This window comes from Salmo trutta, chromosome 16 (genome assembly GCF_901001165.1).
Source record: "Salmo trutta chromosome 16, fSalTru1.1, whole genome shotgun sequence".
NCBI lineage: Eukaryota > Metazoa > Chordata > Actinopteri > Salmoniformes > Salmonidae > Salmo > Salmo trutta.
In genome coordinates this window covers 3,117,225-3,145,050 of record NC_042972.1, presented here as the reverse complement: position 1 = coordinate 3,145,050, position 27,826 = coordinate 3,117,225, and the positions used below count along the sequence as shown (strand labels likewise).

At 43.9% G+C, this 27,826-nt stretch overlaps 1 protein-coding gene across 5 annotated transcripts in view; it reads left to right on the top strand.

Annotated features, from left to right (window-relative positions):
* The window catches only part of nisch (nischarin), a 36,496-nt gene extending 13,489 nt beyond the window's left edge, over positions 1-23,007 (top strand). The window contains exons 14-21 of one of the 5 annotated variants that reach the window (XM_029692785.1): positions 3,717-3,838; positions 10,450-10,532; positions 10,972-12,546; positions 12,926-13,109; positions 16,819-16,969; positions 18,348-18,476; positions 20,066-20,227; positions 20,455-23,007. In XM_029692785.1, coding sequence (XP_029548645.1) covers positions 3,717-3,838; positions 10,450-10,532; positions 10,972-12,546; positions 12,926-13,109; positions 16,819-16,969; positions 18,348-18,476; positions 20,066-20,227; positions 20,455-21,311 — 3,263 coding nt within the window. In that variant the 3' untranslated portion in view covers positions 21,312-23,007. Of the gene's footprint in view, positions 1-3,713; positions 3,841-10,449; positions 10,533-10,971; positions 12,547-12,925; positions 13,110-16,818; positions 16,970-18,347; positions 18,477-20,065; positions 20,228-20,454 lie in introns of those variants that run through there. The other 4 variants (XM_029692784.1, XM_029692786.1, XM_029692789.1 and 1 more) reach the window with 4 other exon arrangements.
* The last annotated feature ends 4,819 nt before the right edge of the window (positions 23,008-27,826 follow it).

The window sequence follows — 27,826 nt, the reverse complement described above, 5'->3', positions numbered from 1 at the left end:
TGATCAGTAACCATGGTCAAATATTTAGCCATAGTGTACTGTCGATTTAGGGCCAGATAGCACTGCATTTTGCTTTGTGTTTGTGCTTGTGTTTCCCAATAAGCAATGTAGTTTTGTTTTGACTGTTGTAATTTGGTTTATTCTGATTGATTGGATGTTCTGGTCCTGAGGCTTCAGTGTGTTAGTAGAACAGGTTTGTGAACTCAGCCCCAGGACCAGCTGGATGAGGGGACTCTTTTCTTTGCTCAGCTCTTGGCATTGCAGGGCTTGGTAATGATATGAGAGGGGGTCACTGTATTTTAGATGTTTCCAAAACTTAATTGCTCTTTTTTGAGTTTTTATTATTAGTGGATATTGGCCTAATTCTGCCCTGCATGCATTGTTTGTAGTTTTCCTCTGGACACGTAGGAGAATCTTACAGAACTCTGCATGTAGGGTTTCAATGGGGTGTTTGTCCCATTTGATGAAATCTTGTTTTGCAAGTGGACCCCACACCTCGCTGCCATAAAGTGCAATTGGTTCAATGACATATTCAATTAGTTTTAGCCAAATTTTAATAGGTATTTCAATTTGAATTTGCTTTTTAATGGCGTAGAATGCCCTGCGTGCTTTCTCTCTCAGTTCATTCACTGCCTCATTAAGGTGTCCAGTTGAGCTTATTTTTAAACCTAAGTAATTGTAGTGTGTACAGTACTCTATATATTTTGTACCAATTGAGAACTTTGGTCTAATTCCCTGAGATCTGGATCTTCTCTGGAAAATCATTATTTTAGTCTTTTTGGGGTTTACTGCCAGGGCCCAGGTCTGGCAGTACTGCTCTAGCAGGTCCAGGCTCTGCTGTAGGCCAGGTGCTGTGGGTGACAGCAGGCATAGGTCATCTGCGAAGAGTAGGCATTTAACTTCTGAATTGTGGAGACTAACACCAGGGGCTGAGGATTTTTCTAGAATAGTGGCCAATTCGTTAATGTAAATATTGAAGAGTGCAGGGCTCAGATTGCAACCCTGACGAAGGCCCCGCCCCTGGTTAAAGAATTCTGTCCTTTTCTTACAAATTTTAATGCTGCACGTATTGCCAGTATACATTGATTTAATTATGTCATATGTTTTACCCCCTACACCACTTTCAATAACTTTGTAGAACAGTCCTGTATGCCAAATAGAATCAAATGCTTTTTGGAAGTCGATAAAGCAAGTGTATATTTTGGTATTATTTTGGTGGACATGTTTATCTATCAGGGTGTGTAAGGTGTAAATATGATCAGTTGTGCGATGTTTTGGTATAAATCCAATTTGGCTTTTACTCAAGACATTGTGCTTATTAAGGAAGTTTAGAACTCTTACATTTATAATACGACAGAAAACCTTCCCCAGGTTACTGTTCACACAAATGCCTCTGTAATTGTTAGGGTCAAATTTGTCTCCATTCTTAAAGATTGGGGTTATGAGTCCTTGATTCCAGATGTCAGGGAAATAACCTCTGTGTCTCTCTCTCTCTCTGTGTCTCTCTGTGTCTCCTCTCTCTCTCTCTCTCTCTCTCTCTCTCTGTGTCTCTCTGTGTCTCTCTCTCTCTCTCTGTGTCTCTCTCTCTCTCTCTCTGTGTCTCTCTGTGTCTCTCTCTCTCTCTGTGTCTCTCTGTGTCTCTCTCTCTCTCTCTGTGTCTCTCTCTCTCTCAGCAGCTCTATACGCTCTAGCTCTCTCAACTCTCTCTCTCTCTCTCTCGCTCTCTCTCTCTCTCAGCAGCTCTATACGCTCTAGCTCTCTCAACACTCTCTCTCTCTCTCTCCTCTCTCTCATTCTCTCTCTCTCATTATCTCTCTCTCTCAGCAGCTCTATACTGTGTTAAAGGTAGACTCAGCGAAATGACGTTATCACGGGCAGCACCGTAGATATTGCGATGAGCGAGATGCACGACTTCGCTCTCACACGCAGTCACACATGGTATCTGCGCATGTGCACAGGTTTGGTTCATGCTGTTACAGCGTGGTAGCAACAGGACCAAAACAGTGGAGAAGTTGAGCCTCATGCTTCAACGCTCTTAAACCGAGTGTACGCTACACGATTTTGGCCCCGATTTTAGCTTTCTCAGACAAGTTTTTGAGATCGGAGACAAAAGCCCCATGTCCTGGCCTACTCAGGGCGCGCGGTCGTCACCGACGCTCGTTTAATGTGGGTGGGTCAGTGACACAATCTTAGGGCTAACGATCTCGTCTTTGAGCAGTCCCAGACGTCACCCCCTGAGAGACAAACAGCTCCTACTAATACATCACTAATCCCCCTGAGACACACAGCTCCTACCAATACATCACTAATCCCCCTGAGACACACAGCTCCTACTAATACATCACTAATCCCCCTGAGACACACAGCTCCTACTAATACATCACTAATCCCCCTGAGAGACACACAGCTCCTACCAATACATCACTAATCCCCCTGAGAGAGACACAGCTCCTACCAATACATCACTAATCCCCCTGAGAGACACACAGCTCCTACCAATACATCACTAATCCCCCTGAGAGACACACAGCTCCTACTAATACATCTCTAATCCCCCTGAGAAACACACAGCTCCTACCAATACATCACTAATCCCCCTGAGAGACACAGCTCCTGCTAATACATCACTAATCCCCCTGAGACACACAGCTCCATCACTAATCCCCCTGAGACACACAGCTCCATCACTAATCCCCCTGAGACACACAGCTCCTACTAATACATCACTAATCCCCCTGAGACACACAGCTCCTACCAATACATCACTAATCTCCCTGAGACACACAGCTCCATCACTAATCCCCCTGAGAGACACACAGCTCTTACTAATACATCACTAATCCCCCTGAGACACACAGCTCCATCACTAATCCCCCTGAGACACACAGATCCTACTAATACATCACTAATCCCCCTGAGACACACAGCTCCATCACTAATCCCCCTGAGAGACACAGCTCTTACTAATACATCACTAATCCCCCTGAGAGACACACAGCTCCTACTAATACATCACTAATCCCCCTGAGAGACACACAGCTCCTACCAATACATCACTAATCCCCCTGAGAGACACAGCTCCTACTAATACATCACTAATCCCCCTGAGACACACAGCTCCTACCAATACATCACTAATCCCCCTGAGACACACAGCTCCTACTAATACATCACTAATCCCCCTGAGAGACACAGCTCCTACCAATACATCACTAATCCCCCTGAGACACACAGCTCCTACCAATACATCACTAATCCCCCTGAGACACACAGCTCCTACCAATACATCACTAATCCCCCTGAGACACACAGCTCCTACTAATACATCACTAATCCCCCTGAGACACACAGCTCCTACTAATACATCACTAATCCCCCTGAGACACACAGCTCCTACTAATACATCACTAATCCCCCTGAGACACTCAGCTCCTACTAATACATCACTAATCCCCCTGAGAGACACAGCTCCTACTAATACATCACTAATCCCCCTGAGACACACAGCTCCTACTAATACATCACTAATCCCCCTGAGACACACAGCTCCTACCAATACATCACTAATCCCCCTGAGAGACACAGTACTGTTGTAACTCTTACCACTGTAATATACAGTGTGCTTTAACCGTGACGTCTGCTCACACTAAACACACTTTGAAGCGTAGCAGTATACATTTCAGATCACTATTTACATTTTTTTGTTGTTCCAGAAGTGATATGTAAAGAAGAAGCCTTTGTTACCCCTACAATATTGACTCCTGTGGATTTTATTGCACTTGATACCCAGCGATGCTATGATGATATAAACACTCTGCCTTCTGAGGAACAACTACAGGTGAGTCTTTCATCTGATTACACACAAAAAATATATATATATATATATTATGACATTTTCACAATTTATTTTGTATTATGGAATCTGCTGCAAGAAAAATAAAGTGTAGTTTATTTGTGAACGTACCGTACATTTTTTTTTATTTTTTATAATAGTGATTCTTATTAAAACATAAAATAGTATTCGTTACATACTGTATGTAAAATTGTCAAAAATAGCCCAACCTGAACTCAGGGGTAGACGTAACATAGTAAACGAAAATCTGCAGTACTGAAATTTGTATGGTATGGTATGTATGTATGTATGTATGTGTGTGTGTGTGTGTGTGTGTGTGTGTGTGGATGTCGATGTCCATTATCCATTTGGTATGATATGTTACCAATTAAAATGTGTATGATGTAACAAATGATCATTCGTATGGTATGTTACGAATTTGCAATACGTATATTTTACAAGGAATTAAGGTTAACGTTATGGGAAGGGTTAGCTAACATGCTAAGTAGTTGGAAAGTAGCTAAAAAGTAGTAAGTAGTTGCAAAGTTACTAAAATGCTAAAGTTGTCGGCGTTCGCCTTATACGCCTACCCATCCACCTCGACCATCCACCCCGACCATCCACCCTTAGGGTTGCTTGGCGTTCGCCTTATACGCCTACCCATCCACCCCGACCATCCACCCTTCTTTCGTTTTTGCCTTAAGTAAACTTCGGCCCACAATTAAAAGTTGTGACATACCACGGTATAGCGTGCGGTATGCCGTGCTGTGGAACGGTACTTTTACAGTTCTTGCTTTTAATGGTCGTTTTAACCACCAGAGGCCACCATTAACTTCTATGGGCTAGGTGGCACGTCACCGTCCCACTCCATTCAACAGCCAGTGGAAGAGCGTGGCGCGAAATACAAAACCTCAAAAATGCAATAATTTAAATTTTTCAAACATACGACTATTTTACACCATTTTAAAGACAAGACTCTCGTTAATCTAACCACATTGTCCGATTTCAAAAAGGCTTTACAGCGAAAGCAAAACATTAGATTATGTTAGGAGAGTACATAGCCACAAATAATCACACAGCCATTTTCCAAGCAAGCATATATGTCACATAAACCCAAAACACAGCTAAATGAAGCACCAACCTTTGATGATCTTCATCAGATGACACTCCTAGGACATTATGTTATACAATACATGCATGTTTTGTTCAAGCAAGTTCATATTTATATCCAAAAACAGCTTTTTACATTGGCATGTGATGTTCAGAACATGCATTCCCACCCAAAACTTCCAGTGAATTTACTAAATTACTCACCATAAACGTTGACAAAATACATAACAATTATTTTAAGAATTATAGATACAGAACTCCTTTATGCAATCGCTATGTCAGATTTTAAAATAGCTTTTCGGCGAAAGCACATTTTGCAATATTCAGAGTACATAGCTCAGCCATCACGGCTAGCTATTTTGACACCCGCCAACTTCAGGGCTCACTAAACTCAGAATTACTATTAGAAAAATTGTATTACCTTTGCTGATCTTCGTCAGAATGCACTCCCAGGACTGCTACTTCCACAAGAAATTTTGTTTTTGTTCCAAATAATCTATAGTTATGTCCAAATACCTCCGTTTTGTTTGTGCGTTCAGGTCACTATCCAAAGGGTAACGCGCGAGCGCATTTCAAGACAAAAAAATTCTAAATGTTCCATTACCGTACTTAGAAGCATGTCAAACGCTGTTTAAAATCCATTTTTATGGTATTTGTCTCGTAAAATAGCGATAATATTCCAACCGGACAATAGTGTATTCATTCAAAGAGGAAAAGAAAAAACAGCATGGTCGCGGGACCGCGCATCTCCAATCAGTCACTAGGCAGACCACTGACAAACTGTGCTAGTATACTCTGCCCAGAGACAGGAGACGCCTCAATCCGCTTTCTGAAGGCTTTAGAGAGCCAATGGAAGCCTTAGAAAGTGCAACGTAACCCCAGAGATTCTGTAGTTTCGAAAGGGACTAGAAAGAAGAACTACAATTTCCACTTCCTGCTTGGAATTTTCTCAGGTTTTTGCCTGCCATATGAGTTCTGTTATACTCACAGACACCATCCAAACAGTTTTAGAAACCTCAGAGTGTTTTCTATCCAAATCTACTAATAATATGCATATTCTCGTTTCTGGGAAAGAGTAGTAACCAGTTTAAATTGGGTACGTTTTTTTATCCGGCCGTGAAAATACTGCCCCCTAGCCCAGACAGGTTAAACACATTTACAAAATGTATTGATCTGGGCTTTTGAAGCCGAGCTTGCAATTGTGAATGCACTTTATGATTCAAATGTAATTATATATTTCATTGTAGGCCTATAGGAAGGAGATCAGTCAAGCCGAGTCCCAATACGGGCAGAATATTGTATGAAATATTTGGATGGTTAAAGGCCAGCATTTGGTCGTATATCAGATTTGGGGAATTGTTCATGTTTAAAATCGGAAAGTATTCAGACCCCTTCCCCTTTTCCACATTTTGTTACATTATTCTAAAATGGATCAAATAAAAACAAATCCTCATCAATCTACATACAATACACCATAATGACAAAGTGAAAGCAGGTTTATAGAAATTTTGCTAATTTATTCAAAATCGAAAAGCTGAAATAGCTTATTTACATAAGTATTTAGACCCTTTGCTATGAGACTCCAAATTGAGCTCAGGTGCATCCTGTTTCTATTGACCACCCTTGATGTTTCTACAACTTGATTGGCGTCCACCTGTGGTTAGGGCTGTTGCAGTGAACATATTACCCCCACACCGGCAGTCACGAGTCATGAAGCCAGTCATATGCCACATGACCGTTTAGTCACAGTAATTAGGCCTCTCCAAGTTCTGAAGCTGCTGATGGTCATTAGTAGCCTACCAAACTTGCTAACTGCCTGGTACTCAACATTCTATTGTCCCTCTAATCACTCTGATATCAATGCAAATGTATCGAAAATCTAATGAAACACTTCAACAGAGCCCATGCGCTCATGTTGCAAAACATTTCTATAGGCTATGCAATTGCGGGGGAAAAATGGAGTGATGGCCTCTAATAAAAAGAGGAGGATCCCATCAGCTTTCTATAGACTTGGCCTACTATATTTATTTCTCAACTTTCCTAATATTAAACACTTGGCTTCTCTTTATAACAGGAGTATAGCCTACCTGGCTGGCATGAAAATGAACCACGGAATAAGCATCCTCCGTTCCCTATTTTCTGTTAATGGTACATTTGTGCTTATAGTCTAAAACCATGTGCGCATTGCTGCGCTTATTATGTGAAGAAATAGCCTAATAGTTTATCAACATTTTAAGCTAAACGTTCTGATCTGTTGCTGTCAGCCACATTGCCTAAAAAGTTTTTTTTGATGCTAGTGGTTTTATTAATTTAGGATCTATCGCATCCCACAACTGTTACAAATATGTATTTCTCGCACAGAATGGAATAGGTACTATGGGGGATAGTACTTCGACATAGACTAGTGCTTTTGCTGTTCGTTAGGACTACTCATCTTGTTCGCTGACGAAAAGTAAATGTGGACATTTCTTCCAATATCTTCAATATGCACCTCGGAATTGGATAAGAATGCGTCCCCGATGTGTCTGTCTTCACTTGTGAGAAAGACCCGATCACGCTTCGGGTTGCGCAGCACACTCAGGGAGAAGGGCAAAACGCAACACTCCGGGCTACGAAAGGCATGGATTTTTTTAGGGTGCATTACAGCCACAAAGGGATGCCACCGTGAAATTCGAGGCATCATCAAGTGCATGTCAAATTGTGAATGAGAGACTGATGAAGTGTGTACAGCCTGCGCAAAAAAAACAAAGCAGAGCTCATGCCTTTCAAGCAACCTTTTTCAAATCATCATTAGACTCTCATCATGCTGGCCACCCAGCCAAACTGAGCAATCGGGGGAGAAGGGCCTTGGTCAGGGAGGTGACCAAAAACCCCGATGGTCACTCAGACAGAGCTCCAGAATTCCTCTGTGGAGATGGTTGTCCATCTGGAAGGTTCTCCCATCTCTGCAGCGCTCCAGCAATCAGGCCTTTATGCTAGAGTCTCCAGGTGGAAGCCACTCCTCAGAAAAAGGCACATGACAGCCCGCTTGTAGTTTTCCAAAAGGCACCTAAAGGACTCTCAGACCATGAGAAACAAGATTCTCTGGTCTGATGAAACCAAGATTGAACTCTTTGGCCTGAATGCCAAACTTCACGTCTTGAGGAAACCTGGCACCATCTCTACGGTGAAGCATGGTGGTGGCAGCATCATACTATGGAGATGTTTTTCAACGGCAGGCACTGGGAGACTAGTCAGGATCAAGGGAAGGATGAACAGAGCAAAGTACAGATAGATCCTTGATGAAAACCTGCTCCAGAGGACTCAGGACCTCAGACTGGGACGAAGGTTCATCTTCCAACAGGACAATGACCCTAAGCACACAGCCAAGACAATGCAGGACAAGTCTCTGAATGTCCGTGAGTGGCCCAGCCAGAGCCTGGATTTGCAGCGATGCTCCCCATCCAACCTCGCAGAGCTTGAGAGGATCTGCAGAGAAGAATTGGAGAAACTCCCCAAATACAGGTGTACAGAGCTTGTAGCATCATACCCAAGAAGACTCAAGGCTGTAATCACTGCCAAAGGTGCTTCAACAAAAGTACTGAGTAAAGGGTCTGAATACTTATGTAAATGTGATATTTCATTTTTAATACATTTGCAAAAATTCGAAACCTGTTTTTGATTTGTCATTATGGGGTGTTGTGTGTTTAATCAATTTCAGAATAAGGCTGTAACGTAGAAAAGGTCTAGGGGTCTGAATACTTTCCGAATGCACAATATTTGAAGTTAAGAACTGTTTTTTTTTCTTAACTGACTTTCCTATTTTAAATAAAGGTTAAAAAAAAAGATCTTGTTATGTTGGCTGTAGGCTTTCATTAGGTCAAAGGCTCTTTTCAAAGCGATTTCAGTTGTCAATGTGCTGCATTTCGTGGAAACATCGACTACAGTGCAGTCACAGCTTCTTCTGAGTTATAGTAATACAGTCCAGTCAAATCAAATTGTATTGGTCACATACACATGGTTAGCAGATGTTATTGGTCACATGGTTAGCAGATGTTATTGGTCACATGGTTAGCAGATGTTATTGGTCACATGGTTAGCAGATGATATTGGTCACATGGTCAGCAGATGTTATTGGTCACATGGTTAGCAGATGTTATTGGTCACATGGTTAGCAGATGTTATTGGTCACATGGTTAGCAGATGTTATTGGTCACATGGTTAGCAGGTGTTATTGGTCACATGGTTAGCAGGTGTTATTGGTCACATGGTTAGCAGGTGTTATTGGTCACATGGTTAGCAGGTGTTATTGGTCACATGGTTAGCAGGTGTTATTGGTCCATACACATGGTTAGCAGGTGTTATTGGTCCATACACATGGTTAGCAGATGTTATTGGTCACATACACATGGTTAGCAGATGTTATTGGTCACATGGTTAGCAGATGTTATTGGTCACATACACATGGTTAGCAGGTGTTATTGGTCCATACACATGGTTAGCAGATGTTATTGGTCACATACACATGGTTAGCAGGTGTTATTGGTCCATACACATGGTTAGCAGATGTTATTGGTCCATACACATGGTTAGCAGATGTTATTGGTCACATGGTTAGCAGATGTTATTGGTCACATGCAGATGTTATTGGTCACATGGTTAGCAGATGTTATTGTGAGTGCTTGTGCTTCTAGTTCCAACAGTGCAGTAATATCTAACAAGTAATCTAACAATTCCACAACAACTACCTAATACACACACATCTAAAGGGGTGAATGAGAATATATAGGATATAGTAATCCTTCTACCCCCCCCCTCAAAAGATTTAGATGCACTATTGTAAAGTGGTTGTTCCACTGGATATCATAAGGTGAATGCACCAATTTGTAAGTCGCTCTGGATAAGAGCGTCTGCTAAATGACTTAAATGTAAATGTATATACATATAAATATATGGATGAGCGATGACTGAGCGGCATAGGCAAGATGCAGTAGATGGTATAAAATACAGTATATACATATGAGATGAGTAATGTAGGATATGTAAACGTTATTAAAGTGACTAGTGATCCATTCATTAAAGTGGCCAATGAATTCAAGTCTGTATATAGGTATCAACCTCTCTGTGTTAGTGATGGCTGTTTAACAGTCTGATGGCCTTGAGATAGAAGCTGTTTTTCAGTCTCTCGGTCCCAGCTTTGATGCACCTGTACTGACCTCACCTTCTGGATGATAGCGGGGTGAACAGGCAGTGGCTCGGGTGGTTGTTGTCCTTGATGATCTTTATGGCTTTCCTACGACATCGGGTGGTGTAGGTGTCCTGGAGGGCAGGTAATTTGCCCCCGGTGATGCGTTGTGCAGACCTCACTACCCTCTGGAGAGCCTTACAAATGTTAGTGACGGCTGTTTAACAGTCTGATGGCCTTGAGATAGAAGAGGACCCAGACACTCTTCATGATATTAAATTGTCTTTGTGGGTTTGCATGTTCAGTGGAGCAACATATTAGATGTTCTGTTTGAATGTTCCAGGTTACCAGCCACCAGCCCGATGATGATTCTAGTTCTTTTGAACGCTCCGGTACCCAACAGAACCAGAACCACAGGAACACGAGGTACGGTGTGAAGCAAGCAGCTGTAAACGTCGTTTACACTTGACACGGAAATAAACCGTTCGTTCATTCAAGATGTGCTGTTTCTGTACTCTGTGTCTCCATGTCTTCACTAATGTAGACATGTAGTTAAAATGGAGGCCAGTTTTATACACTAACCTATCAGAAGGAGGCGCTAGATCCCTCCGGAAATAGTCAACCCTGTGACATGAGGTATCCACCACAGTCATATTACTGTGTCAGTGCTGTTTTTAGTAGAAATCTATCACTTTTTGAAAATTTTTATTTATACACAGCATTCCAGTCTAAACCATATATATTCCCCTCTTTCACCTTCTGCTGCTATTGTTGTTCTACTAGTGTTTTATCATGAGTTATTCTGGATGATGATGATGATGATGAGGATGAAGATCTAACCAGGTGTGTGTTTCCTGTGTCCCAGCTGCTGCTGCTGCTGTGTGGAGGACCGAGAGGAGAGATACACGTGGAGCAACACTAACTTGAGGACCCCTGTGCTCCCCCTCTACCTCCCCTCCTCCTCCACCTCCTCCTGTCCGTCCTTCACCTCCCTGCTGTCTGCCCGCATCACCAAAGCCCTGGGAGAAGAGGACAGGAGGCCCAGCAGACTCAGAGATCTTCCCAGCCAGGAAGAGACCGATCTGGGCAGCCCTAGCCCCAGTCCCAGCCCCTCCTCTGGAGATGGATACTTTGAGATGGGTCTAGGGGAGGGAAAGGAGAGGGATGGAGAGGAGGGGTCCCCGACTGACCAGGTAGAAGGAGAGAACCAGGCCCCAGAGACAGAGGTGTTACGTGTGACCAAAGTCATGTGGTGCCACTGCATCAGGGTCGATGATGTTGTGGAGCAGAGATCGGTGTGTGTGGTGCTAACAAACAGTCTACTGGGGCTGTTTCACTGTCCTAGTCACCCCTCTACAGCTCCAACCCATCAACCCCAGAGCCAACCTCACGACCTTGGCTCAGTCACAGTCCAGACCCTCGTAGATAACCTGGAGCCAGACCTTGTCCTTCCCTACGACCAGCTAGACTCTCTCCTTTTCTACATCCCAGACACTTGCCTTTCTCTGAGGGTGAAGTCCTCTAACGTTCGCTGGTACCTCTTCTCAGACCCCCAGGGTTTAAAGGAGACCCACTCCCTGCTCTGCTCCCTGGCCCAGCTTCCTTCCTCCCCGTCAGGAGGACCCTCCACCCCTCAGCAGCTTCTCCACCTGCTCTTCACCTCCTGGGAGTTTGAAGAGAACCAGGGCTGTGTGAAGAGTGGTTATACAGCACATTTAGTGGAGACTTCTATGTTGTCATCCCAGATCAGACAGACCAGCCAACAGACAACCACCTCTACCAACCCGACTCTCACTCCTATGAAGACCCCTACTGACCCCAACACCTTCGCCCCCTACCAAACTCTAACCAATCCCCTTCTCTCTGACATCCTATCCCACATAGTTCCAGGAGAGGACAGAGACTTCTCCTGCTGTGTCCCCTGTGTCTTGTTCTTGACCCAACGCCATCTCTGTGTGCTGAAGGTGGACTTCAAAGCTCTGGCTCGGGGAACCACCGGTGATGAACCGTCAGACAACCACAACCAGAGGATCCGCTCTTGCTCCAGGCTCACCCGCATCCCCCTGGCCTCCGTGCTGCCCCACCCCAGGCCGAGTGCCCTGTATGGGGCTGGTGCTGCGTCCAGGCAGGGGTCTATCCCTGCCTATTCTCCCAGCTGCCCCCTGCCCTGGCACCACCGCTCCCCCAGAGACAGCCGTGTCATGGAGCTCCTAGTGGGACAGGAGAGGGTCACGGCGGTGTTCCCCTTGCCTCACGACAGGCTCCGCTTCCAGAGACATTTCACCCTGCTGCGCTCCAGCCTCAGGGACATCAAGACTGTGGCTTTCCTGCAGGGTGGGAACGAACATAGCCACAGTGACGGGGACAGTCCCAGGACGATAAACATATACACGTCCACTCCCAATGAGACCAAGAGCACAGACAGGCTGCAGGTTAACAGGTAGATACGCATGGACACATTACTGAAGGACAGGCTGTCCGATTTACTGAAGGACGGGCTGTCCGATTTACTGAAGGACGGGCTGTCCGATTTACTGAAGGACGGGCTGTCCGATTTACTGAAGGACGGGCTGTCCGATTTACTGAAGGACGGGCTGTCCGATTTACTGAAGGACGGGCTGTCCGATTTTTTTATTTTTTTTGTCAAATAGAAATGTAGCTAAATTGAAATGTTTTGTGAATATAAAAATGTATTCTATAGCTAACAGTTAGCTATCAAGATCGAGATTATTCAATTTTTCATGACATATTGTTTCTCTCTCTCTCTCTATCTCTCTCTATCTATCTCTATCTATCTATCTATCTATCTATCTATCTAGCCCTCGAGGTTCCCAGCGTCCTCGGCCGTCCCTGTCCATGTCCTACCCAACAGACATCCTGGTGGACAAGTTGACCGGAGACAACCAGGTCCCATCCCACCTGTCCCTGTCCCCAGCCCTGTCCCTCGTCTCTGGGCTTAGGGGACACCAGCTGCTGGGGTTCTTCCACACAAACATTGCAGAGGTAGAGGGAGAGAGATGCGCTCGAACACACACACACACACGCAGGCACAAAAATTGGACGCTGTAGAATGTGACTGGTAAGATTTAAATTTAGCAGACGTTTTTATAAATTTACCAGACCCGTATGCATTGGGTGTATAACTCATTAGGGCATCCACCCACGGGGCTCAGAATGACAGAATTCACATGTAGATTAGCTATGGTAATTCATATTAACAGAAAATGATTTAGCCTGTAAAGCTCTTATACCAACATGACAGGTTTTATTGAAAAGCAAAGCATTGTCCTTGGTCTTCATCCCTACTACAAATAATCAATTTTATATCATTACATTTTTTTATTTATTTTTTATTTTTTACTAAACATTCAGGCTAGAAGAACAAGTCTCCCTACACAGTAATAAAACACAACTTCAAAATATAGTATTTTTTTATGATCTAATTTGGAAACGACCTCTCCTATTGGCTATTTGTATGAGCTGTGCAGGAAAGAGGTGTGTCTATGTGTGCCGAAGCGCGCATCTGGAGCGAGTGACGGTTAACGAGCCTCGATGACTGTTGTATGATGGGTCGTGAAATCATCCACTCGGCTGTCCTCAGAACTGGATATTTATTAAAGGGCAATTCTGTCACTTTTCAACCTCATCTCCAGCACCAAACCAGTGTCTGCAAACGTGTGTATTCGGATTCAGTACAAGTATTCAGACCCCTTGACTTTTTCCACATTTTGTTATGTTACAGACTTATTCTAAAATGTATTAAATTAAAACATTTTCTTCATCAATCTACACACAATACCCCATAGTGACAAAGCGAAAAGTTATTTTAACATTTTTGCAAATGTATAAAAACTAACAAACAGAATACCTTATTTACATAAGTATTCAGACTCTTTGCTATGAGACTCGAAATTGAGCTCAGGTGCATCCTGTTTCCATTGATCATCCTTGAGATGTTTCTACAACTTGATTGGAGTCCACCTTTGGTAAATTCAATTGATTGGACATGATTTGGAAAGGCACACACCTGTCTATATAAGGTCCCACAGTTGACAGTGCATGTCAGAGCAAAAACCAAGCCATGAGGTCGAAGGAATTGTCAGTAGAGCTCCGAGACAGGATTGTGTCGAGGTACAGATCTGGGGAAGGCTATCAAAACATTTCTGCAGCATTGAAGGTCCCCAAGAACACATTGGCCTCCATCATTCTTAAATGAAAGAAGTTTGGAACCACCAAGACTCTTCCTAGAGCTGGCCGCCCGGCCAAACTGAGCAATCGGGGAGAAGGGCCTTGGTCAGAGAGGTGACCAAGAACCCGATGGTCACTCTGACAGAGCTCCAGAGTTCCTCTATGGAGATGGGAGAACCTTCCAGAAGGACAACAATCTCTGCAGCACTCCACTAATAAATAAGGCCTTGGTGGAGTGCTGCAGTTCAATCTAATGAAACCAAAATTGAACTCTTTGGCCTGAATGCCAAGCGTCACATCTGGAACCATCTCTACGGTGAAGCATGGTGGTGGCAGCATCATACTGTGGGGATGTTTTCAGCTGCAGGGACTGGAGGACTAGTCGGGATTGAGGGAAAGATGAACAGAGCAAAGTACAGAGAGATCCTTCATGAAAACATGCTCAGGACCTCAGACTGGGGCAAAGGTTCACCTTCCAACAGGACAACGACACAAAGCACACTGCCAAGACAACACAGGAGTGGCTTCTGGACAAGTCTCAATGTCCTTGAGTGGCCCAACCAGAGCCCGGACTTGAACCCGATCGAACATCTCTGGAGAGACCTGAAAATAACTGTGCAGCGACGCTCCCCCATCCAACCTGACAGAGTTTGAGAGGATCGGCAGAGAAGAATGGGAGAAACTCCCCAAATACAGGTGTTCCAAGCTTGTAGCGTCATACCCAAGAAGACTCAAGGCTGTAATCGCTGCCAAAGGTGCTTCAACAAAGTACTGAGTAAAAGGTCTGAATGTTTTTTTATTTTTAATACATTTGGGAAAAAAATTAAAAACCTGTTTTTGCTTTGTCATTATGGGGTATTGTGTGTAGATTGATGACAAGAAAAAAAACAATTGCATCCATTTTAGAATAACTCTGTAATGTAACAAAATGTGGAAAAAGTTAAGGGGTCTGAATACATTCCGAATGTACTGTATGTGAAAACAGTTTCTATGATCTGGTTAAAAAGAGAAGAAATGTCCTTAAAATGCTTCTCTGTGACATCTCAGGGTACGATTTTGAAGTAAAAAAAACCCCCCCAAAAAACATTGACTTTCAAAACCTGCAACGAGTTTCTAGCCCAAAGGAGGGTATTTTTCTTGCTCCTCACGTCTCGGCGAATTTCATAGTGTTTTAAAAATCACTGTTTTTAAAATGTTTTACCTTTTGATGATGTCATCGGGTAGAACTTTGTAACTTAAAAAAAAATCTTCAAAATTTCGAAATGTGTTGACACTGGTATTGTGCTGGAGATCATGAACATGAGGTTAAAAAATGGTGGAGTTGGCCTTTAAATTTTTTTAAAAAAAGATTCATATTTGTGCCTCATCCTCTCCTATTAGGCTACTATATTCGTTGGAGATCGGTTGTACATTGTTAGAATACTATGGCAGGGGGGCCTAGGTCATCTATATGCATGGGTTCTTTCATAAGCTTTGGACAGTTGTACGTTTTTTTTGAGTTCTCATTCGATTGTTCTACCTTTGGTTTTGTTTGTACAATTTCGCTTCTTGTGGCCTGAAATATTTGTCATTCAAAATAAAGCTGTGATTGAGAATAGCCAAGCCATACACTGTGACTTTCATAACTATTTATTATTAACTTTATTTATTCCCCTTTATTCCTCCTTTTTTAAAAGCTGCAACTTTAGGACATCAAACACATTATTATAATATTTTGGATATACTCTCTATAACTTTTAACTAATTTTAATCCTTTTGTGATATTTCAATTAGGATTAGTCTAGGCTTTTGTCCATTATTGGTTCGCAATGGTAAAGGAGGGATTTTTCCTTTTTCTGTGTGAGTAAGAATAGAAACACGCCTGGCCAATCAGAGGATATATGAAGTATATTTTCCTTTGAAGATGGAAGGCATCGGCTGGTATTTCCATTAATTAATAAAAATAATTATTTTGCCATGTGACTTTTAAAAAAAAATTTTTATCCCGGACAATTTGGCAGGCAACAATTTTTTTTAAATCAGCTTTTCATATCATTTATTTATTTATTTTTGCAGCTAAAAACCGTTAATTTCCAGCTAACTGAAACCTTGACACACACATTCATCAACAACAATGACTTCTTACCACCTGTGATGTTTAGAGGATGATTTTGTTTCTGTGACGTCTATGAGATGTTTAAAGGGGATGGCGTGTGCCTGTGACGTCTATGAGATGTTTAAAGGGGATGGCGTGTGCCTGTGACGTCTATGAGATGTTTAAAGGGGATGGCGTGTGCCTGTGACGTCTATGAGATGTTTAAAGGGGATGGCGTGTGCCTGACGTCTATGAGATGTTTAAAGGGGATGGCGTGTGCCTGTGATGAAAGGATATGTTTAAAGGGGATGGCGTGTGCCTGTGATGTATGATATGTTTAAAGGGGATGGCGTGTGCCTGTGATGTCTATGAGATGTTTAAAGGGGATGGCGTGTGCCTGTGACGTCTATGAGATGTTTAAAGGGGATGGTCTGTGTGTGTTTTGACCAGGAAGAGAAGGAGGAGCTGCATCACATCCTGTGGTCATCGGTGGTTTTTTATAAGTCACCTGACGTCGAGGCCACTTCCTGTATCATGCTCTCTACTAAAGCCCTCTACTTCCTGCTGGATGACTCCGCCTCCACACTCAACGACCAATCACGTAAGATACACACACGCTGCACGGCAGCTACTCTCAGTGACGTAAGAAAAAAATCAATCACAAGGTCTAGTTAGAAAGAGCTGCATGAGTTTGAGGGAGAGTCTGTCTGTCAGAGTGAGTATGTTTACATGCACACCAATAACTCTACATATAACTGATTATGGGAGTAGGCAGAGTATGGCATTAGTCATGTAAACACCTTACTCTGCTTATCTTAATCGAAGATTGTAGGAATGTAAGTACTTCAGTACTGTGGGTCTGTAGTACTGTGGGTCTGTAGTAATGTGTGCTGTCTGTATCCTTCAGTACTGTGGGTCTGTAGTACTGTGGATCTGTAGTAATGTGTGCTGTCTTTATACTGTGGGACTGTAGTAATGTGTGCTGTCTTTATACTGTGAAACTGTGGTAATGTGTGCTGTCTTTATCCTTCAGTACTGTGGATCTGTAGTAATGTGTGCTGTCTTTATACTGTGGGTCTAGTAATGTGTGCTGTCTTTATACTGTGGATCTGTAGTAATGTGTGCTGTCTTTATACTGTGGGTCTATAGTAATGTGTGCTGTCTTTATACTGTGGGACTGTAGTAATGTGTGCTGTCTTTATCCTTCAGTACTGCGGGTCTGTAGTAATGTGTGCTGTCTTTATACTGTGGATCTGTAGTAATGTGTGCTGTCTTTATCCTTCAGTACTGTGGGTCTGTAGTAATGTGGGACTGTAGTAATGTGTGCTGTCTTTATACTGTGGGTCTGTAGTAATGTGTGCTGTCTGTATCCTTCAGTACTGTGGGTCTGTAGTAATGTGTGCTGTCTTTATACTGTGGGACTGTAATGTGTGCTGTCTTTATACTGTGGGTCTGTAGTAATGTGTGCTGTCTGTATCCTTCAGTACTGTGGGTCTGTAGTAATGTGTGCTGTCTTTATACTGTGGGTCTGTAGTAATGTGTGCTGTCTTTATACTGTGGGTCTGTAGTAATGTGTGCTGTCTTTATCCTTCAGTACTGTGGATCTGTAGTAATGTGTGCTGTCTTTATCCTTCAGTACTGTGGGACTGTAGTAATGTGTGCTGTCTTTATACTGTGGGACTGTAGTAATGTGTGCTGTCTTTATACTGTGGAACTGTAGTAATGTGTGCTGTCTTTATCCTTCAGTACTGTGGGACTGTAGTAATGTGTGCTGTCTTTATACTGTGGGACTGTAATGTGTGCTGTCTTTATCCTTCAGTACTGTGGGTCTGTAGTAATGTGTGTTGTCTTTATCCTTCAGTACTGTGGGACTGTAGTAATGTGTGCTGTCTTTATACTGTGGGACTGTAGTAATGTGTGCTGTCTTTATCCTTCAGTACTGTGGGACTGTAGTAATGTGTGCTGTCTTTATCCTTCAGTACTGTGGGACTGGAGCCACTGTGACCATCAGGACCCAGAGCTGATCATGTCTTACTGTCTCACCATCGACCTCCACGACCTCCAGTCTGTCAACGTGGGCCTGTTCGACCAGTACTTCAGGGTGGTGGGTGAGTAGGGAGAATGAATGGATGATTACGGTGTCACAGGGAGGACTAGGATCAGGATGTTAAAGACAGTGGAACATACTGCGAAGTGTTATCTGAATTCATAGAACTCCCAATCCCAGGATTCATAGAAATCCAAATCCCAGGATTCATAGAACTCCCAATCCCAGGATTCATAGAAATCCCAGGATTCATAGAACTCCCAATCCCAGGATTCATAGAAATCCCAGAACTCATAGAAATCCCAATCCCAGGATTCATAGAAATCCCAATCCCAGAACTCATAGAAATCCAAATCCCAGGATTCATAGAAATCCCTATCCCAGGATTCATAGAACTCCCAATCCCAGAACTCATAGAACTCCCAATCCCAGAACTCATAGAAATCCCAATCCCAGGATTCATAGAAATCCCTATCCCAGGATTCATAGAAATCCCAGAACTCATAGAAATCCCTATCCCAGGATTCATAGAAATCCCAGAACTCATAGAAATCCCAATCCCAGGATTCATAGAAATCCCAATCCCAGAACTCATAGAAATCCCAATCCCAGGATTCATAGAAATCCCAATCCCAGGATTCATAGAAATCCCAGAACTCATAGAAATCCCAATCCCGGGATTCATAGAAATCCAAATCCCAGGATTCATAGAAATCCAAATCCCAGGATTCATAGAAATCCAAATCCCAGGATTCATAGAAATCCAAATCCCAGGATTCATAGAAATTCCAATCCCAGGATTCATAGAAATCCCAATCTCAGGATTCATAGAAATCTCAGGATTCATAGAAATCCCTATCCTAGATAATTTCACCTGATAATAAATACTGAACAAACATATCAACGCAACAACTTCAAAGATTTTACTGAGTTACAGTTCATATAAGAAAATCAGTCCATTGAAATTAATTCATTAGGCCCTAATCTATGGATTTCACATGACTGGGAATACAGATATGTATCTGTTGGTCACAGATACCTTAAAACAAAAAGTAGTATGTTACTTGTGTTGTCTGGACTGGGCTGGCTGCTGGACTGGCTGCTGGACTAGGCTGGCTGGCTGCTGGACTGGGCTGGCTGCTGGACTGGCTGCTGGACTAGGCTGGCTGGCTGCTGGACTGGGCTGGCTGCTGGACTGGGCTGGCTGGCTGCTGGACTGGGCTGGCTGGCTGCTGGACTGGGCTGGCTGGCTGCTGGACTGGGCTGGCTGGCTGCCGGGGACTGGGCTGGCTGGCTGCCGGGGACTGGGCTGGCTGGCTGGCTGCCGGGGACTGGGCTGGCTGGCTGGCTGCCGGGGACTGGGCTGGCTGGCTGGCTGCCGGGGACTGGGCTGGCTGGCTGGCTGCTGGACTGGGCTGGCTGGCTGCTGGACTGGGCTGGCTGGCTGCTGGACTGGGCTGGCTGGCTGCTGGACTGGGCTGGCTGGCTGCTGGACTGGGCTGGCTGCTGGACTGGGCTGGCTGGCTGGCTGCTGGACTGGGCTGGCTGGCTGGCTGCTGGACTGGACTGGGCTGGCTGGCTGCTGGACTGGGCTGGCTGGCTGCTGGACTGGGCTGGCTGTAATCTGTGTTGTGTGTTATTTGTCTCCAGGGCCTTCAGCGGACCACATCATCTGCTGTCTGACGAGGGACAGTTACGGGACACACCGCTTCCTGCAGCAGCTGATGATGGTCCTCTCTCTACAGGACAAACTACCCTCTCCCGAACCCTCTGAACAAGACTTCTACACACAGTTTGGAAATAAATCCACAGGTATTAATAATATTAATGTTTGTACGTTTTCATCAGTAAAATGCCCCTTTGTGGAGATGTGTGTGGATTGTCCAGGTTTAAGAAACAGATCTCCACAATAACATGGGGGCTAGAATCTAGGAGGTTCTATTCGGGATTAAGAATAAATGGGTCCTTTTTTTGTCCTACTGTGTTGACGTACCAAACTAAATGAGTCCTGTCTTTCCCAATGTGTTGTCTACTCCCAGGTAAGATGGAGAACTATGAACTTGTCCACTCTAGCAGGGTAAAGTTCATCTACCCCAGTGAAGAAGAGATTGGAGACCTGACCTTTATCGTAGCCGAGAGGAAAGGTCCTTCTGGGGCGTCCTCTTGCAATATCCTGCTCTACGTACTGGTCTTCCAGGTGCAGACCCAGGGGCTAGGTTTCTCACAGGGCCTCAATGTGCTCCCACAGACCAAGGCCCCAGCTGCTGACAGACAGACTTGCACTGGGGGTCTGCAGGGGGATAGAAAGTCTCACCTCCACCCCCAGAGCCCGGTCTCTGCTAGCCAGCCCCGTCTTCACCCCTACCCCCAGGTTCCAGGACCAGCCCCCTCCATCAGACCCCATATCCCCCAACAGAGCCTGCCTCCCCAGGTTCCCTCCACTCCCAGGCCTGTCCTCCATCCTAAGACTCTGATCCTGACCAGTACAGACGTTTTCCTGCTGGATGAGGATTATATCAGCTACCCGCTGCCGGATTTTGCCAAGGAGCCCCCTCCCCGAGATAAGTACCAACTGACCGACGCTCGACGAATAAGAGACCTGGATCGAGTCCTCATGGGTTACCAGACGTACCCGCAGGCACTGACGTTAGTCTTCGACGATGTCCCTGGGCCAGACCTCCTCTGTCAGCTTACCATGGACCACTTTGGAGAAGAGGAGGTGGGAGGAGGAGGGGAGAATGGTAGGAGGAGGAGGAGATGTGAGGGAACAGAGAACGAGGTACTGTGGTGTATCTATGTTCCCGGAGCAGACAGCAGGGAGAGGCTGATATGTCTGTTAGCGAGACAGTGGGAAGTGCTGTGTAGTAGGGAGCTGCCTGTAGAACTCACTGGCTGACTGACTGGTTCTTCTGCCTGTAGAACTCACCGGCTGACTGACTGGGTCTTCTGCCTGTAGAACTCACTGGCTGACTGACTGGTTCTTCTGCCTGTAGAACTAACTGGTGGCCTGACTGGTTCTTCTGCCTGTAGAACTAACTGGCTGACTGACTGGTTCTTCTGCCTGTAGAACTCACTGGCAGACTGACTGGTTCTTCTGCCTGTAGAACTAACTGGCTGACTGACTGGGTCTTCTGCCTGACTGGTTCTTCTGCCTGTAGAACTCACTGGCGGACTGACTGGTTCTTCTACCTGTAGAACTCACTGGCTGACTGGTTCTTCTGCCGGTATGACTGACTGGTTGTTCTGCCTGACTGGTTCTTCTGCCGGTAGAACTCACTGGCTGACTGGTTCTTCTGTCTGTAGAACTCCCTGGGTGACTGACTGGTTCTTCTGCCTGACTGGTTCTTCTGCCGGTAGAACTCACTGGCTGACTGGTTCTTCTGTCTGTAGAACTCCCTGGGTGACTGACTGGTTCTTCTGCCTGACTGGTTCTTCTGCCGGTAGAACTCACTGGCTGACTGGTTCTTCTGTCTGTAGAACTCCCTGGGTGACTGACTGGTTCTTCTGCCGGTAGAACTCACTGGCTGACTGGTTCTTCTGTCTGTAGAACTCCCTGGGTGACTGACTGGTTCTTCTGCCGGTAGAACTCACTGGCTGACTAGTTATTCTGTCTGTAGAACTCACTGGCTGACTGGTTCTTCTGTCTGTAGAACTCCCTGGGTGACTGACTGGTTCTTCTGCCGGTAGAACTCACTGGCTGACTGGTTCTTCTGCCGGTAGAACTCACTGGCTGACTAGTTCTTCTGCTGGTAGAACTCACTGGCTGACTGACTGGTTTAGGAGCACAATGAAAAATTTAGGAGCACAATGAAAAATATTTGAGATATTAAAGCTAGAATCACACAGCTAAATATTTAGACACATATACAAGTAAAATGGTGGCACTGTTGAGCCCTGTAAAGATGGTGGCTTTCAAACCAACGTTCACAGGCTGGTGGATGGACTACGTTACCATAACCCGCCTTCACAGGCTGGTGGATGGACTACGTTACCATAACCTGCCTTCACAGGCTGGTGGATGGACTACGTTACCATAACCCGCCTTCACAGGCTGGTGGATGGACTACGTTACCATAACCCGCCTTCACAGGCTGGTGGATGGACTACGTTACCATAACCCGCCTTCACAGGCTGGTGGATGGACTACGTTACCATAACCCGCCTTCACAGGCTGGTGGATGGACTACGTTACCATAACCCGCCTTCACAGGCTGGTGGATGGACTACGTTACCATAACCCGCCTTCACAGGCTGGTGGATGGACTACGTTACCATAACCCGCCTTCACAGGCTGGTGGATGGACTAACCAAACAAGACACAAGGGACAAACAGGGAATCAAACCCCTTAAAGATTCCTCTTCTTCTCCTCCTTCCCCTCTTCCTCCTCCTCAAAGGAAGTTCTGTGATGTTTCTTATCGTTTATAATCCAAATGCATCCTGGGAATTTGTACAGTCCACACAAGTGTGATATTTATTTGTTATCTTTGTACATAGCCCCCAACCCATAGCTCCTCCCCCAACCCATAGTCGCTGAAGTACATTTATTATGGAATGATACCAATCTTAAATATTATTTTGTATTTATCAAAAATAATATTATCTTTTTTTGGTTTTTAAATATGAAAGTATTATTATTGCTAGTCATTTGTTTGTTTACAGTTTTCCTTTCCTCCCCCATGGCACCTTCACGCCTATACACTTAGTGGACAAAACATTAGGAACACCTTCCTTATATTGAGTTGCACCCCATTTTGCCCTCAGAACAGCCTCAATTTGTCGGGGTCATGGACTCTGCAAGGCGTCGAAAGCATAATACAGGGACGCTGGTCCATGTTGACTCCAATGCTTCCCACACTTGTGTCCAGTTGGCTGGATGTCCTTTGGGTGGTGGACCATTCTTGATACACATCGGAAACTGTTGAGAGTGGAAAAACCCAGGAGCATTGCAGTTCTTGACACATACCAGTGCGTCTGACGCCAACTACCATACCCCATTCAAAGGCACTTACATAGTCATACCCCTTCACTTATTCCACGTTTTGTTATGTTACAACCTGAATTCAAAATGGATTAAATATAAAACATTTGTCACCCATCTACACACAATACCCCATAAATACGTTTTTAGAAATGTTATCAAATTGAATAAATATGAAATACAGAAATATCTCATTTACATAAGTATTCACACCCCTGAGTTAATACATGTTAGAATCACCTTTGGGAGTAATTACAGCTGTGAGTCTTTCTGGGTAAATCTCCCAAGAGTTTTCCACACCTGGATTGTGCAACATTTGCCCATTTTAATCTTTTCAAATGAGTTGTTGATCATTGCTAGACAACCATTTTCAGGTCTTGCCATAAATTTACAAGCAGATTTAAGTCAAAACTGTAACTCGGCCTCTCAGGAACATTCACTGTCTTCTTGGTAAGCAACTCCAGTGTAGATTTAGCCTTGTGTTTCAGGTTATTGTCCTGCTGAAAGGTGAATTCATCTCCCAGTGTCTGGTGGAAAGGAGACTGAACCAGGTTTTCCTCTAGGATTTTGTCTGTGCTTAGCTCCATTTCATTTATTTTTTATCCTGAAAAACTTCCCAGTCCTTAACGATTACAAGCATACCCATAACATGATGCAGTGGTACTCAGTAATGTGTTGTATTGGATTTGTCACAAACATAACACTTTGTATTCAGGACAAAAAGTGAATTGCTTTGCCACATTTTTTGCAGTATTACTTTAGTGCCTTATTGCAAACAGGAAGCTTGTTTTGGAATATTTTTTATTCTGTACAGGCTTCCTTCTTTCCACTCTGTCATTTAGGTTAGTATTGTGGAGTAACTACAATGTTGTTGATCCATCCTCAGTTTTCTCCTATCAGAACCATTAAACTCTGTTTTAAAGTCATTATTGGCCTCATGGTGAAATCACTAACTTCACCATGCTCAAAGGGATCTTCAATGCCTGCTTTATTCATTATTTATACCCATCTACCAATCGGTGCCCTTCTTTCCGAGGCATTGGAAAACCTCCCTGGTCTTTGTGGTTGAATCTGTGTTTGAAATTCACTGCTCGACTGAGGAACCTTCCAGATTATTGTATGTGTGGGGTACAGAGATGAGGTAGTCATTCATAAATCATGTTAAACACTATTATTACACAGAGTGAGTCCATTAAACTTATTATGTGACTTGTTAAGCACATTTTTACTCCTGAATGTATTTAGGCTTGCTATAACAAAGTGGTTGAATAATTATTGACAAGACATTTCAGCTTTTCATTTTTTATTAATTTGTAAACATTTCTAAAAACATAATCACTTTGACATTACGGGGTATTGTGTGTAGGCCAGTGACCCAAAAAAATCTAAATTTAATCCATTTTTTAAATTCCGGTGTAACAAAACAAAATGTCGAAAAAGTCAAGCAGAGTGAATACTTTCTGAAAGCACTGGAAATATTTTGTCTTGTATTTTGTCACCCTCTGAATGGCACACACACAATCCATGTCTCAATTGTCTCAAGGCTTAAAAAATATTATTTAACCATGTCTCCTCCCCTTCATCTACACTGATTGAAGTGGATTTAACAAGGTGACATCAATAAGGAATCATAGCTTTTCACCTGGATTCACCTGTCATGGAAAAAGCAGGTGTTCCTAATGTTTTGTACACTCAGTGTAGTGCACTATAAAAGGGAAAAGGGTGCTATTTGGGACGCACAGTTGTTTTAGTTGATCTAAGGTTCATTAGGAACGGTTCTACCAATAGGAAACCAAACCACTCTTTCACGTTTTCTGTTATATATCCTCATTATGTTCATGCTACGTCCCACAAGGCACCCTGCTCCTTTTGACCAGAGCCCTATCAGAGACACCATACTTACTATATAGTGCACTACTTCTGACCAGGGCTGAATCCCAAAAAATGTCACCCTATTCCCTAGAGCAATAGGGCCCCGGTCAAAAGTAGTGCACTATATAAAGGGAATAGGGAGCCATTTGGGATACAGATGCCTCAGTCAACAGGAAGGAACATGCACTTTACTCTGCCCGGAACAAGAACCATCATCAGTAGAACACGTTAAAACTCAATGAATGTCCTTGTCTCTCTGGTCTCTCTCTGGTGTCTCTCTCTGGTCTCTCTCTCTCTCTCTGGTCTCTCTCTGGTGTCTCGCTCTCTCTCTCTCTGGTCTCTCTCTCTCTGGCGTCTCGCTCTCTCTCTCTCTCTCTCTCTCTCTCTCTCTCTGGTCTCTCTCTCTCTGGTGTCTCTCTCTCTGGTCTCTCTCTCTCTCTCTGGTGTCTCTCTCTCTCTGGTCTCTCTCTCTCTCTGGTCTCTCTCTCTCTGGTGTCTCTCTGGTCTCTCTCTGGTCTCTCTCTCTCTGGTGTCTCGCTCTCTCTCGCTCTGGTCTCTCTCTCTAGTGTCTCGCTCTCTCTGTGTGTGTGTGTGTGTGTGTGTGTGTGTGTGTGTGTGTGTGTGTGTGTGTGTGTGTGTGTGTGTGTGTGTGGAACAAGAACCATCGTCAGTAGAACACGTTAAAACACAAAGGTTTCTGGGTCTGCAGAATGTCCTTGTGTTCTGACCAAACATGTTGTGATCCTGTTTCAGACAGACTGTTGAGGGAACTGCTTCTTCATTACAACACCACCAACACGGTTCAATTGTCTGGTTTCTGACACAAGACAAATCTTTGCTGTAATGGCTTCTGTAACGGTCAGCGCCATTGAGGGAAATCTTCATTTTAAAGTAGTCCATTTTTTCTTCTAGGAGTTTATTGGCAGTTGGTAAACAAATTGCCAGCTGGTGTATGCAATCTGAACAGGTTGGATTTTGAGTAAAGTTATGCTTTAAAGTCAAGGTTGGTGATTTACTCCCACCTGCAGTTTATGTCATGTTTGCTCAGGAGTATAATTAATTAATTGGCTGATCCCCCCTGCTGACCTGAATGGAATTATGTGATCCTTCCTTAACCCATAGGAAGTCCCGGCCAGTTGACTACTTCAAAGTTCTTGATGTTGCTGGCCTTGCTAAAACAACAGGCTTTTTGTCAAGGACTCTATCCAACTCTATGGTGTCTGTGATGGGAGATTTAAAGGGATTGCCATTTTATCCTTGTGCATGGTAATGTTTTCACTGCTTCTGCGTGTGTACCAGTCAAAAGTTTGGACGTTACTTTACCATCATTACTTTAAGACATGAAGGTCAGTCAATGTGGAAAATTTCAAGGTTTCTTCAAGTGCGATGATGAAACTGGCACTCATGAGGACCTCCACAGGAAGGAAGTCCCAGAGTTACCTCTGCTGCAGAGGATAAGTTCATTAGAGTTACCAGCCTCATGAGGACCTCCACAGGAAGGAAGACCCAGAGTTCCCTCTGCTGCAGAGGATAAGTTCATTAGAGTTACCAGCCTCATGAGGACCGCCACAGGAAGGAAGACCCAGAGTTCCCTCTGCTGCAGAGGTTCATTAGAGTTACCAGCCTCAGAAATTGGCAATTAACTGCACCTCAGATTACAGCCCAAATAAATGCTTCAGAGTTCAAGTAACAGACACATCTCAACATCAACTGTTCAGAGGAGACTGTGTGAATCAGGCCTTCATGGTCGAATTGCTGCAGAGAAACCACTACTAAAGGATACCAATTAGAAGAAGAGACTTACTTTGGCCAAGAAACACGAGCGATGGAGATTAGACCGGTGGAAATCTGTTTTGTTTTATCAACAGGACAATGACCCAACACATCTCCAGGCTGTGTAAGGGCTATTTGACCAAGAAGGAGAGTGATGGAGTGCTGCATCAGATGACCTGGCCTCCACAAATCCCCCGACCTCATCCCAATTGAGATGGTTTGGGATGAGTTGGACCCCAGAGGGAAGGAAAAGCAGGTAACAAGTGCTCAGCCTATGTGGGAACTGTTGGAAAAGCATTCCCGGTGAAGCTGGTTGAGAAAATGCCAAGAATGTGCAAAGCTGTCATCAAGGCAAAGGTTGGCTACTTTGAAGAATCTAAAATATATGATTTGTTTAACACTTTTTTGGTTACTGCATGATTTCATGTGTTATTTCATAGTTTTGATATCTTCACTATTATTCTGCAATTGTAGAAAATTGTAAAATTAAAGAAACTCTTGAATGAGTAGGTGTGTCCCAAATTATGACTGGTACTGTGTGTGTGTGTATATGTATGAAAAAAAACAATATACATTGATATATGGAATTGTTTTAAGAAGGTCATACCAAAGATCATTTAACTATTTGATCTGGAAGTACAAAAATATATGTGATGAAACATTTTATTTGTCCTTACTGCTATTAGCCCATAGAAACACATTGAATAACAGATTACTGCTATTAGCCCATAGAAACACATTGAATAACAGATTACTGCTATTAGCCCATAGAAACACATTGAATAAC